At 36.5% G+C, this 13,268-nt stretch overlaps 1 protein-coding gene and 1 pseudogene across 5 annotated transcripts in view; one reads left to right on the top strand and one right to left on the bottom strand.

The window, feature by feature from the left end:
* TMEM67 (transmembrane protein 67) overlaps window positions 1-13,268 on the top strand; it is a 44,156-nt gene that overhangs the window by 19,635 nt on the left and 11,253 nt on the right. For 3 of the 4 annotated variants that reach the window (XR_014236358.1, XM_082363275.1, XM_082363276.1), the window contains exons 15-21: window positions 1,806-1,862; window positions 2,921-3,019; window positions 5,132-5,230; window positions 5,486-5,572; window positions 7,092-7,191; window positions 7,286-7,425; window positions 8,912-9,052. Coding sequence is in view for 3 of the 4 variants with exons in the window: in XM_082363275.1 (XP_082219401.1) it covers window positions 1,806-1,862; window positions 2,921-3,019; window positions 5,132-5,230; window positions 5,486-5,572; window positions 7,092-7,191; window positions 7,286-7,425; window positions 8,912-9,052 (723 nt within the window). In the remaining variant the exon portion in view is untranslated. The remainder of the gene's footprint in view (window positions 1-1,805; window positions 1,863-2,920; window positions 3,020-5,131; window positions 5,231-5,485; window positions 5,573-7,091; window positions 7,192-7,285; window positions 7,426-8,911; window positions 9,053-13,268) is intronic. The other variant, XM_082363277.1, reaches the window with a different exon arrangement.
* LOC309614695 (signal peptidase complex subunit 1 pseudogene) lies at window positions 9,060-13,263 on the bottom strand (annotated as a pseudogene). Its single transcript has one exon. The product of its transcript is annotated as a signal peptidase complex subunit 1 pseudogene (transcript).

Genomic DNA, 13,268 nt, shown 5'->3' with positions numbered 1-13,268 from the left:
CAGTGCTTTTGGCCCCTCTGTTGCGCTTGTACTTGTGCTCAGCTACTATTGGATTCAGGCTTTCATTAAGTGAAAAGTAGTCACATAAATAACTTTTCTCTGAAAGATTTCACATCCTCATTTGTATTACCTGATTTCATGTTAAAATTAGCTTCAATTGCCTGTATTTGTATACAGTATAGTGAGAGGAGAAGAAAATCCAGAAACATGCTTAGTAACAACAAAAGACTTCCTGGTTTACGTCTTCCTGGAATGGTCATCCTTGGGTAGTCAGGAATATATTTATCTTAAAACACTTCTGGGTATTTTCTTTAAATATTTTTCTCGTACAAAATACTCTAAGTCTTGACAAGTTAGAAAACAAGAGAAAAAAAGTTGAGAGAATCATAAAACCATATTGAGGAAGTCCACCTCAAATTCATTCTAATTGTAGAATGTACAGTTCTTTCATCATTTCTTAATTTCTCATGACAGCTATTGTAAAAGTTCTACATTCATTTTAAGTATCCAGCTACATCTCTGCTCTCTCACCAATCGCAAATAACCTATCTTCGTATTTTACTGAGCAGATCAAAACCATCCAATATGAATTCCCTCAGATTTCCTCTTTAATACTTAAGTATCTCTGTTTCATTATCTTTCCTGACTCCTGTTCCTGTTTCTAAGAAAAAAGGACCCTTCCCCCTTTCTTAAGCGAACTTTCAACCTGTACTTGTTTAGGGTACTCCCTCCAGTATCCTGTTTCACCCACAACCCTTTATTCAAAGGAAAGGTCCCTTTCCTTTGCTTATAATACCCTTCAGGTTGCCCCATCTTAAAAACAAACTAACACAACCAAACAGTAAAATCTTCCATCAACTCTGCCAGCTGTTCAGCTTGCTATCGTGTGTCTTTCCTTGGTTTCCCAACCATTTACTCTTTCATCATTTGCAGTTTTGCTCTTGCCATTTGCTTCTTTGAAAACCTGTTTCATGAAGTCAGCAATGAATTCCACATACACTGGCTTTATTTCTTTAACTTGACACTTATACAGTTGACCCTTGAACAACATGGGTTTGAACTGCAGGGTCTACTTATACATGGGGTTTTTTTTTTCTTCACTAAATATGTACCACAGCACTACACGAAGTTGGTTGAATCCATGGATGCGGAGGGCCAACTCTAAAGTTCTGTCTGGATTTTTGACTGCACGGGGGTTGGTGTCCCTAACCCCTGCATTGTTCAAGGGCCAGTTGTACAACATTTGACACTACTGGTGACCTCCTCCTTCTTGAAACTCCCTGTTCATGACCTTGGTAAGACTTAGGTATCTTCCCTCTCCTACTTCTCACACTCCTGTTTCTCTTAACCCTTTACTGGTTCTTCTTTCTCCTGTCTCAATATAGTGGTATCCCTAAGATTCTTGTTCAGCCCTTTGATTAATCTGCCATCTTAGGCTGTGATTGTTTAGCCAGTTGCTGAATTCTTGATACATAAGATCAGTCACACTCCTCAGTTACAGAAACCTATCAGAAAATGAAATATGGTTAATTTGGCTTGACTGCTATTAATGAACCTAACCTAACTCCTAATGAAGCCCTCTTTCTTTAACATGTGTTCAAAAGGGATGTTTAAAGTAGCATGAATAATTCCCAAAAGCGTATTCATTTATGTATTGATACAAATAAGGGCCAACTCTAGTAACATTGATAGTTCAAAAGTATGACATTTATGGTAAAATTCAGCTACAAATGTATTTTTATAGTAAAAGTAGGTTTGTGTTATATAACTTCAGTATGGCTAATTTGCTTTCTTTTAAATATCAGGTTTCTTTCTCGGTCACATATGAAATGGATCAAGGAGAAGCACATGTCCAGACAGATGTGAGTTTATTTTAACCTGTAAAATACTTACAGTATATTTTTTAATTAAAAAAAAAGTTTTTACGTGTACAGGAAAGTTGTCAAAATAAAGAGATTTGCAATATATCCCTCACCCAGCCTCCCCTAATGTTAACATCTTACCTGATGGTAGTACAGTGATCTTAATCAGAAAATTAATATTGATGTAGTCCTGTTAACTAATCTAAATACTCTTTGGATTTTACAGATTTTTTTCACTATCCTTCTTCTGTTTCAGGACCCAGTCCAGGGTCACATATTACTTCTAGCCATCGTGTGTATCTTTAGATCTGACAGGTCCTCTGTCGTTCTTTGTCTTTCATGACTGACACTGGTATTTTGGCCCTCAGTTGGGTTTATCTGATATTTTCCCATGATTAAATGTAGTTTTAGCACAAATGCCACAGAAATGATGTTGTACCCTTCTCAGCAAATCATATCAGAAGATACTTGATGTCAGTGTATCTTATTAACAGTGATGTCAACTTCGATCATATGGCCAAGATGGTGTCCACAGAGTTCTCCACTGTATTTTTCCACTTATAATTAATAAGTATCTTGTATCTTGTGAGGAGATACTTGAGATTATGCAAATATCCTGCTCCTCATTATTCTTTTGCCCTCTAATTTTAGCACCCATTGTTAATTCTTGCCAGTAAAAAGTGTTACTGTGACATTTGTCTGATGGTGATTGTATATTTCCATCATTTCTTCTATATTTGTTAATTAAAGTTCTACTATAAGGAGGAACTATCCCTTTGTCCACATTGATTTATTTATTCAATTATTTATTTAAATCAGTATGGACTCATGGATATTTATTTATTCTAGCAATGATAATTCATTACTATCTATTTTCTTGCTCAAATTGTCCCAGATTTGACCATTGGGGGTTCCTTAAATTTGGCTCTTATGTCCTTTTAGCCACCTTCCACCACCATTTTTTGAGTACTTCCTTACTTTCTATTTACAGTATCTTTGAACATGGATGAAATTACTTTATGAAATTACATAAATTCCAAAATTTTTTTTTCCTTTAGATTGCTTTGGGTGTGTTGGGTGGACTAGCTGTTTTATTGTCTCTTTTGAAGACAGCAGGTTGGAAGAGACGCATTGGGAGTCCCATGATCGATTTACAGGTATGATCACAGGAATTTTTTAAGTATATTTTTATCTTTTGGCTGTTTTATATCCTTCTAATAAGACACAGCTAGAGAATGAGTAAAAAGAATGAGTAAAAAGTTCTCTGGTGTATAGGACTAAGAGAGGTGTATGCTCATTTCCCTCCCACGTTGCTGTGGGCCAGTCTGGACCCAACGGCAGTGCTGTTCTTGTTTCCTCACGTCCTCACCAACACTTGCTGTTTTTCCAGCCTTTCCATTTTTTGCCAGTTTGGTGGGGTAAGTAATATGTTATTCTTGATTTAATTTTCATTTCTCTGATTACTCTTCGTATGCTTTATTAATCATTTGGGTTTCCCCTCCTGTGAACTTCCTGTTTATATCCCTTGCCCATTTTTCTAATTAAGTTTTCAGTTTTTCTTGTTTATTTAAACAAGTTTTTTTTTTTTTTTTAAAGATTGATTGATTGATTGATTGATTGATTGCTATGTTGGGTCTTCGTTTCTGTGCTAGGGCTTTCTCTAGCTGTGGCAAGTGGGGGCCACTCTTCATCGCGGCGCACGGGCCTCTCACTATCGCAGCCTCTCTTGTTGCGGAGCACAGGCTCTAGACGCGCAGGCTCAGCAGTTGTGGTTCACGGGCCCAGTTGCTCCACGGCATATGGGATCCTCCCAGACCAGGTCTCGAACCCGTGTCCCCTGCATTAGCAGGCAGATTCTCAACCACTGCGCCACCAGGGAAGCCCCCTAAACAAGTTTTTATATTTTATTTATTTAGAGTTTTATGTATTTTCTAAATATAAATCCACTTTTGGTTTTTGATGTTGAAATGTATTCTCCAAGAGTGATTCATGTGTTATTTTATCTATGTGTTACTTTGTTTAACAGAAACTCTTGATTTTAATATTGTCACATCTGAATAGGTTTTCATATTATGGCATGTGCTTTTAGGATCTTGTTTAGGAAAGCCTCCCCTATCTCAAGATCAAAAAGGTATTCTCCCGTATTTTATTCTATTAACTTTAGAGTTTCTCTTCTCAATTAATCTTTTTTTATGTTTGTTTTTATTTTTATCTATCATTTTTTGAATATTTACTATGTGCCAGGCACTTTTTTAAGCGTTACGTGTATAGTTCATTTAGTCCTCACAATAGCTCTATGAAGTTAGGTATTATTATCATTCCCATTTTATACATGCTGAAATTGTGGCAGAGGTTAAGTAAGTTTCCTATTCATTTAATTTTTATAGCAGCAAAGTAATAGGTGGTATTTCCATTTAGCTGATTAAGAACATGAGAAAGGCACGTAGTAAACTTGTTTGTACTGGGATATCTTCCTGACTCCAGAGCCAATGTGCCAAGGAATCAGAGGAGGGGGGCTTGATTTACTGTCTGGGACAGTCAAGAAAGGCTTCCAAGAGAAGTGAACTTTAAGCTGGGTTATCTGCGCATTCCACAAATAGTCACTGACAGCCAACTGTCTGAGTGCCAGGCGCTCTACTAGGCACTGGGGGGGTTGTGGTAATGAGCAAAGAGAGACATGGTCTCTGCCCTCAGAGCTCACAAGAGTTTGCCAGAGAGAAGAAGGGAAGAATATTTGTAGAATCAATGCCCATTTCATTCCCCAAAACATTTGAGATGAAAGCGTGGAGTAGTTAATTATTGAGTAAGTGGTTGGAACTGGCAGATGAGGCTAAACATTTAATTTTTGTCTAGGTTGTGGAGGACCTTGTGAGTCAGGAATTTATATTTTAATAAGGAGTCACCGTACATTTTTAAGAAGGAGAGTAAAACAATCCAATTTACATTTTAGAAAGCCAACTCTGATGGTAGTATAGAGGATACATTGGAGAGAAGGATTGCAAACTCGAAGAAAATTAGGAAGCGGTTCTAAATTTCTTAGATGGTGAAAGATGAGAAGGGTTGAATAAGACAGAGGCTATTGGGAATGGATCAAAAGGTTAGGATCCAAAAGGTGTCTAGGAAGTAGCCGCAGTTGGTCTTTCTAACTGATCCACGTATACATGAAACAAGGCTTCAAGCTTGAGAAACTGGGTAGATAACATGTTATTAAAATAATAGTATAAATAGATTGTGTCTATAATGGCTGTAATTCTCTTTTTAAATTGCAGACAGTTATGAAATTCTTGGTTTACTATGCTGGTGACCTGGCCAATGTTTTCTTTATCATCACTGTGGGAACAGGTCTTTACTGGCTTATTTTCTTCAAAGTAAGTGATTTTCTGAATTTAACCTAAGTGCCAGTACCTGAATAACTTGTAAGCTTTCTTTATAAAGGAACTGTCTTTAGTTGAGGATATTTCTGATCAAGAGTATTGGGGCAAGTGCTAAACTCACCATTCCCGGAGTGTGCTGTGTTTATTGAGTGCATCACCATCTTCCTCTTTTATGCTTTCTTTGGGTTATAACTTGTGTTTAGTAAAAACTTTGTATGGTCATATTTAGCAGCATAATTTTTATCATAGGCACAGAAGTCTGTCTCTGTTTTGCTACCAATGCCGGCTCAGGAAGAACGTTTTGTTACTTATGTGGGATGTGCTTTTGCTCTGAAGGTAAGTTTCAAAGCACGGGTTACTGAATTTAAAACACCTGCTAATAAGCACATAAGTCTTTAAAATTAAACTGCTTTCAAAATCTTTGGTGTAAAATTTAGTTTAATTTTGGAAGAAAGCGTGAATTAATTCTGTTTTACTAGGAAATCTACTTTTATTTATAATAGATATCTTATTCTGAAGATCTGCCTGAAATAATTTATTATTATTTAATTTAACCTGTTAATTGAGAGTAAAAGGTACCATGCTGGATGAACTCTTAGCATCTTAGTGCTGAACTCTTAGCATTTGTTCTCTGCCTCCATATTCCTTTCCTCTTCTTCCCATGGCAACCCCCCTCTCTACTTCATTGTTGTGTCGATGGATGTGAAGCTCTTTACATGCTTCTGTGGTAGATCTCATCCAATTGTGTTGTGATTATTAGGTGTCTGATGTTCCCACTGATCTGTGAGCTCCACGAAGAGAGGAATCATCCCATACTTAGATTTTTATCCCTTGTTTGATCAATAATGTACCTGCTAGGAAGAAGCCTTAGTTTAAACATATTCTGTAAATGAAAATACCAGAAATAAGGGAAAAAAAACAACAGTGAGAGCATGCTAAAACTTTAATTAGGACAAGTAAATTATAGTTGGAAATACCTTTACTTATAAAGAAGTTAGATGATCTAGAAAACAAAGTATGCTTTTGGAAACCTTGGGAAAGAGAGACAATTAATGCAAGATCCCTGTATGAGGAGGAGGTAGTGTGTCTCCTTTCACATCCCTATTTCAAAGAAAGACAGAAAAAGGGAAGTGGAATTAATATGTATATAAAAATTCTGTGAATTTGGTGATTCCGTTCTTTTGTGAGCTTCTGTTGATCTCCTAATGGTATTACGACTTTGTAACTTGTGAAAATTACATATTCTTGTGATTACAGTATGTTTGTTTCTTTTTTTTATTGAAGTATAGTTGATTTACAACATTGTGCCAATCTCTGCTGTGCAGCAAAGTGACTCAGTTATACACATAGAGACACTTTTTTTTTATATTCTTTTCCATTATGGTTTATCACAGGATATTGAGTATAATTCCCTGTGCTATACATTAGGATCCTGTTTATCCACTCTGTATATAATAGTTTGCATCTACGAACCCCAAACTGCCAGTCCATCCCTCTCTGCCCCCTTCCCCTTGGCAACCACAAGTCTGTTCTCTATGTCTGTGAGTCTGTTTCTGTTTTCATAGATAAGTTCATTTGTGTCATATTTTAGATTCCACATATAAGTGATATCGTATGGTATTTGTCTTTCTCTTTCTGACTTACTTCACTTAGTATGATAATCTCTAATTGCATCCATGTTGCTGCAAATGGCATTATTTCGTTCTTTTTTATGGCTGAGTAGTATTCCATTGTATGTATGTACCACATCTTCTTTATCCATTCATCTGTCAATGGACATTCTTAAAGAATCACTGTTGGTTTCAGAAGCAGGCTTAATGCAGATACTTTAAGGTGCTTTGTTTGTCATTCTCAGGCTCTGCAATTTTTGCATAAGTTCATCTCCCAGATTACCATAGACATATTCTTTATTGATTGGGAGCGACCTAAAGGAAAGGTTCTTAAAGCTGTTGAAGGTAATGAAAGTAACCATTTGTACCAAGATTCTTTTGCCACCATTGTAGAGCAAAGAAGGTGAAACGCTTTTACTCATTTTATCTCCCCTACCAGGTGAGGGTGGTGTTCGGAGTGCTACCGTTCCCGTAAGCATATGGAGAACATATTTTGTGGCAAATGAATGGAATGAAATTCAGACTGTGAGAAAAATTAACCCACTCTTTCAAGTACTTACTGTCCTCTTCCTTTTGGAGGTATAAACTGTTTGATATAATTGTATACAACTTATGGGTACCTCATAAATGTTAATATAATTCCAGCTAAGTTTTCATGTCAGTGGAAGAGTTTTCTAAAGGTTAAAATATTGTAATCAAGCCATTAAAAAATACACATAACATGAAATTTACCATCTTAGTCATTTTCAGTATACAGTTCAGTACTGTTAAGTACATTCCCGTTGTTGTGCAGTAGTCTCTAGAATTCTGTTCATCTTGCAAAACTAAAACTCTGTACCCATTAAACAACAGCTCCGTCTTCTCCCCTCTCCCCAGTGCCTGGAAGCCACCATTCTACTTTCTGTCTTTTTGAATTTGTCTACTGTAGGTAAGGAGTGATTTTTAAACCACTGGTTTGTAGCAGAATCCCATAGGAAGCTTTTGCAGAATACCTATGCCTTACCTCACCCCTCGAGATCATGTTCAATTCCGTAGCTCTGAGGTGAGCCCAGGTATCTATATTTTAAGAAACCCCCCCCCCATTATTCATAGTCTCACTCCTGTATTAGAACCACTATTAGAAGGTTGAAATTTTCTAACAAATTATCATTGAACACCTACTATGGACTGTGTTCTGTCTTAAGACCTGGGGCTGTAGCTTAACAAGACACACTGAATGGGTACATGCTTGTGATCCCTTTACAGTTATTTCACGGGTCTGGGTAGAATTATTAAAGAAGTATTCAGTACTGAATATGAGACTGAAATATGGAAACTGTATGAGTAACAGATTTTCTCTAGAATTAGCTGCTTAAGTAAGGTTAGATATGAATTATTAACTTGTATGTCTGTCTGCCTTCCTTCCTTTTTCCTTCTTTCCCGCTTTTCTCCATCCTTTCCTTTTTAAACCTAGAGGAACGTGTGTGTCCCTAGGATATATGAACACTGTCTCAAAAATTCATTTATAGTAGTGTTTTTTTAAAGCTTTAAAAGGTGTTATGTGAGAAAAAAGTATTATAATGAAGTAAGTTTGGAAAACACTGGATTCAATAAAGTCATGTAGATTCCTTTACCATAAAACTTTCCAGAGCTTTTATTCTATGAGGGTGGAAGGCATGGAGGTGAGTATAATATACTAACTAAACTTATTTAACCATGGCTTCCTTTTATCAAAGATGATATCTTCCTCAAAAGACATTTTGGAAAATACTGTTTTAAAGTATAAAAGGTATTTTACATAGTGCCTGGCATATGTTAAAACTCATGAAATACTGGTTGTTCATTGGTAGTTTACTGAAGAAAGCTTTATTGAAGAGAATACCAAATGAACTGGCTAAATATTTTGTATTAAATACTTTGTAATTAAAATACTGGATAATTATTTTTATCTAGATTTTCTACCATTTATACAAACTTGAATACTTTAGTTTTTCAAGGTAAGGAGTAGAGAGGAGGGTCTCATTTTCAGACTAGAAGAGTTTTCTTTATCTATGTCTGTTTAAATTATTTTTTCTTCTTATTTCAGGTTGTGGGATTCAAGAACTTAGCATTAATGGACTCATCTTCTAGTCTTTCCAGAAGCCCACCTAGCTATATAGCTCCTTATAGCTGCATTTTGAGATATGCGGTGTCTACTGCTCTTTGGCTAGTCATTGGAATTATACAGGTAACAAGAGATTGTTCTTTTAAGCAACATTGCCTCTCTATATTTTTAACTCTGTTTACATGCTAATCCTCAAAATTGACCACAACATGATTTCTATAGTATAAAGAAGGTGATAAGAACAACAATAATAATAACTAATAGCTAATTTTTACATAGTATGATAATCTAGGCACTGTGTTAATGAACTGCATTACACAAATTAACTTACTTAATCTTTATAGTAGCCCTCAGAGATAGATTCTTGTAGTATCCTCATTTTATAGCTGAGGATGCTGAGGCACAGAAAGGTTAAATATTTACCTAAAGTCATGCAATTAGAAATTGGCAGAACTGGAATTTGAACCCAGGCAATCTGATTTCAGAGTTCATTTCTTATCAGTAGTGGGGCTCTGAAGGGTCTTTCAGAGTCTGCAGCTTTCTAGTCACAGGATTTAGTTTATATATAATGATAGGAATTGCTAAGTTACCCTTAATCTTTTCTTTTCTTTTGAAATGTAACTTATAGTTTACATTTATCTGTATATCATTAAATCTCTCAAAAACCAGTACCCCTTCTGAAATCTTCTTTGAAATATTTATTGAAATAGCTGAAACTAAAAATAAATCTTCTCAGGTCCCAGGGCTCTAGCAGAGGATCTTTTCTATGTTTACTTCCCTTATCTTCTTAAAGCTTTAAAAAAAAGAACGAAAGGAAGAAAAGAAAGAAAGAAGCAGCAGCTACAGCGCTTAACTCTGATCTCTGCATTTCTTTCTCTTGCTTACAGACACTCCCATGAGTGGAAAAAGGCTTTCTGTTTGATTAAGATCTCTTTAACTTTTAAGTAAGCAAATGAAGGTGGGACCTCTAGAAAGAATAGGTTGAACTTCCTATAAACTGGAGAGCAAATATTTGCCTTAAAAGCTTATTTTAAAAGGTCTTTGGGATTGAAATCCCAAAATTCCTACAGAATTGGACCCAGGTGTCATTCCGTAACTTAAGAATAGACTCTTTTAAATTTGCATTTATTTTAAGTTGGTGAGACTTGTTCAAACTTGAAGCTATAGGATAGAGCTAGTGAGGGATAGTTTGACAATCGGAAAAGGAAGAGAAACAGAAATTAGGATTTGAAATAAAATTCGATTAAAAGAATATGGGGTTTGATTGTTTTCCCTTCCAGTTTTATTGAGATATAACTGACATACAACACTGTAGAAGTTTAAGGTGTACAGCATAGTGATCTGACTTACACACATCATGAAATGATGACCACAGTAAGTTTAGGGAACATCCAGCATCTCTTATAGATACAAAATTAAAGAGATAGAAAGAAAAATATTTTTCCCTTGTGATGAGAACTCTTAGGATTTACTCTCTTAACTTTTATGTATAACCTAAAACAATGTTAATTATATTTATCATGTTGCACATTCCATCCTTAGTACTTATTTATCTTATAACTAGAAGTTTGTACCTTTTGACTGTCTTTATCCAGTTCCCCCCACTTCCCCCTCCAGCCCCCACCTCTGGTAACCAGAAATCTCATCTCTTCTTCTAAGAGTTTGTTCATTTGTCTGTTTGTTTCTGAGGTATAATTAACCTACAACACTATGTTAGTTCCTGGTACACAGCATAGTGATTTGATATTTCTATACATTTCAAAATGATCACCATGATAAGTCTAGTTACTGTCTGTCAACCGTATTATGGGGTTTGATGTTTATCATCAGTATAATAGTAAGAAAATATTTATTTTTACATATACCAATATAAGTTTTTGTGAATAGATCATATTTATCTGGGTGTAGAGAATTTAAGGGAATACCATCTGAAGCTTTTCATATTGGTTGAGTACAACAATACAGAAACCCCAAATAGCAGTGGCTGAAATAAAAGTGACTTTTCTGTCTCCCGTGAGAAAGAAGAGCAGAGGTCGGCAACGCAGGGCCATCAGGGTGGCTGCCGTCAGGCCCAGATGCCTGTTGTTCTGCTCTGCCCCTCAGGACTTCACCTCTAAGGTCACCTCACAGTCCATAATGGCTGATGGAGCTGCAGGGGTGAGCCAGGGGAGAAGACCTCACCCTTTCCTCTTTTTTTTTCACTATGAGTTTTAACTGAAAACATTAAAACAGCTTAACTACTCATAATGAATTATGAAACTGTAATAGTTAAATTGTATTATCATTTATGAGGCATTTATTCTTCCTTATTTTGTAGACCTGCAAGAAAGTTTGCATACTTGTGTTGTTTTCTGTTCCTCATTTCAGAGGAATATTATTAAGAGAAAGTCTAAAAGTTTTATAAATCAAAACCCAACTGAGAAGTAAAATATAAAGAGAAAAATTTATATATAGCTGAGCATAGGTGGTTTTTAGCTCACGTTTTAGGTATGAAAACAATTTAGCTCATTTCACGTGAAACACAAGCAGTAGTAAAGCTGAATCATGAAAACCCCTATCAGTTGTTTTTAGCATGCCTCTTAATTTTTCTTTCCCCTGGTTTCTTGTCTTGTGTGCCGGAGTCTCAAACAGAGCAAGTCTCGAACCACTTGAGAGGGTGTCAGTGATAAATGGGCCACGAAGGAAAATGTCAGCAAACACGAAAAAGCAAATCCTGCCATAACTATGTAGTGCACCCAGACTGTTCAGCCACATACCCATAGATAAATCCACGTATTGCAGAAAAGAATAATTCCCTGAAACCCCTGTTCAGCTAGCTTCTGGCCCTTGTAATCCACCTGTGTGGGCAGCGAGCTCAGATGCTCCAGCATGACTGGATGAGGAGGCAGGCAGTGGGGCAAGGGCAGCCCCAACTCAAGGACCATAAGGGCCACCGGGGTCTGGTCCTGTGTGCAGATTGGTGGGCCTGCCGATTGGGGGAGTGCAATGGACGCTCACCCTCTCCTCTTTGAGAGCCCTTTCAGAAGTGTCTTTGACATCTCCTTGGTCAGAACTTGGTCACCTGGCCACACTTCACTGCACTGTCAGCTGGGCAGCAGTGTGCCCACTCAAAAGAAGGGTTCTGTCACTAAGGGGAAGGGGAAGGATTGTTCGGGCAGCAACTAGCTGTCTTGGGCACTACCGTCTGACCTCGTTCTTTGTTTCCCATTCTGCTGTCATTTGATAGGAAAGTATTTCTCTCCATGGTCACATTCTCAAACTATCAGTGTTTATTCCTAAAATATCCATAAAAGTTCCTTTAGCCTATTACAGTTCCATAAATTTGTCTATACAAACTCTTCTTGATTCTCATAATATTAGGCTTTATTGTTCACTCCTTATATTTCCCCAAACCCAGCTTCTTCAATTTTTAAGTGGCATCTTTTAGTTTTTAAACTTTGAATGTTACTGTTTTTCATGTCATTTAAAGGAGTTTTAAAATGTGTACATAGAGTATTTAGGAAAGTCTTTTCAGTATTCACCTGCTATATTCATTTACATATCTGAGTACATTTTATGTGCGAGGCACTGTGCTGAGCTCAGAGATACGCTGTAACAAGAACAAGTCACAGTTGTGACAAGTGCTGTGAAGGGCATCAGCAGGGAGATGAGATAGTGAGTAGAGGGGGAGGTAAGGGGAGTGGAAGTTAGGAATGCGACAGCAGGTGACAGCTTTGAATTGGGTGGTTAGGAAATGTTATCTTTCTCTGAAGTGTATCTAAGAAGGCCTACAATGTAAACTTTTCTCTTTTGATTTATAAAACTTCCCTTTGTAGTATTGTTATTAAATCTATCTAAGAAGACACTTGAAACCATTCCATTTGAATGTTTAACACATTATCTGTAGTTGAAACAGAATACTTGACATATGCTTTTTATGTGCTACTCTATCAGAAAAGATTAATTTGAAACACAGCAATTTTTCTAGTGGTTTTTTGAATTTAGGAGATGAGCAGAATTGCAGAACCAGACCTAAATCTGGCCATTAATGCATTGGTTTATCCTAAAGCTTTTAAAGCCCCTTACTTCCTCCCCCTGTGTTTGTCCTGTCTTATTTTAATGACACAGAAAAGTTTTTTAAATTCAAAATAAGCTCCCTCAGTGAATCTTAACACAATTCCAAAGCACCCTTCCTTTGACAGAAGAATCAGGAATGATAAGTAGGATTTTATCCCACAGGAATTGTTATTGGCCACTATGTTCTTGGTTGGAACTTCTTTTTTCTTATGACACTATACTGTGACTATAAAAGAAAATTAAATCCTAAAATCTAATAAACATGAACTTGGCTTAATGTTTC

Source organism: Balaenoptera borealis, assembly GCF_965194805.1.
Source record: "Balaenoptera borealis genome assembly, chromosome: 17".
Taxonomy (NCBI): Eukaryota; Metazoa; Chordata; class Mammalia; order Artiodactyla; family Balaenopteridae; genus Balaenoptera; species Balaenoptera borealis.
The sequence above is the reverse complement of the archived record's forward strand: the minus strand, read 5'-3'. Positions and strand labels throughout refer to the sequence as shown.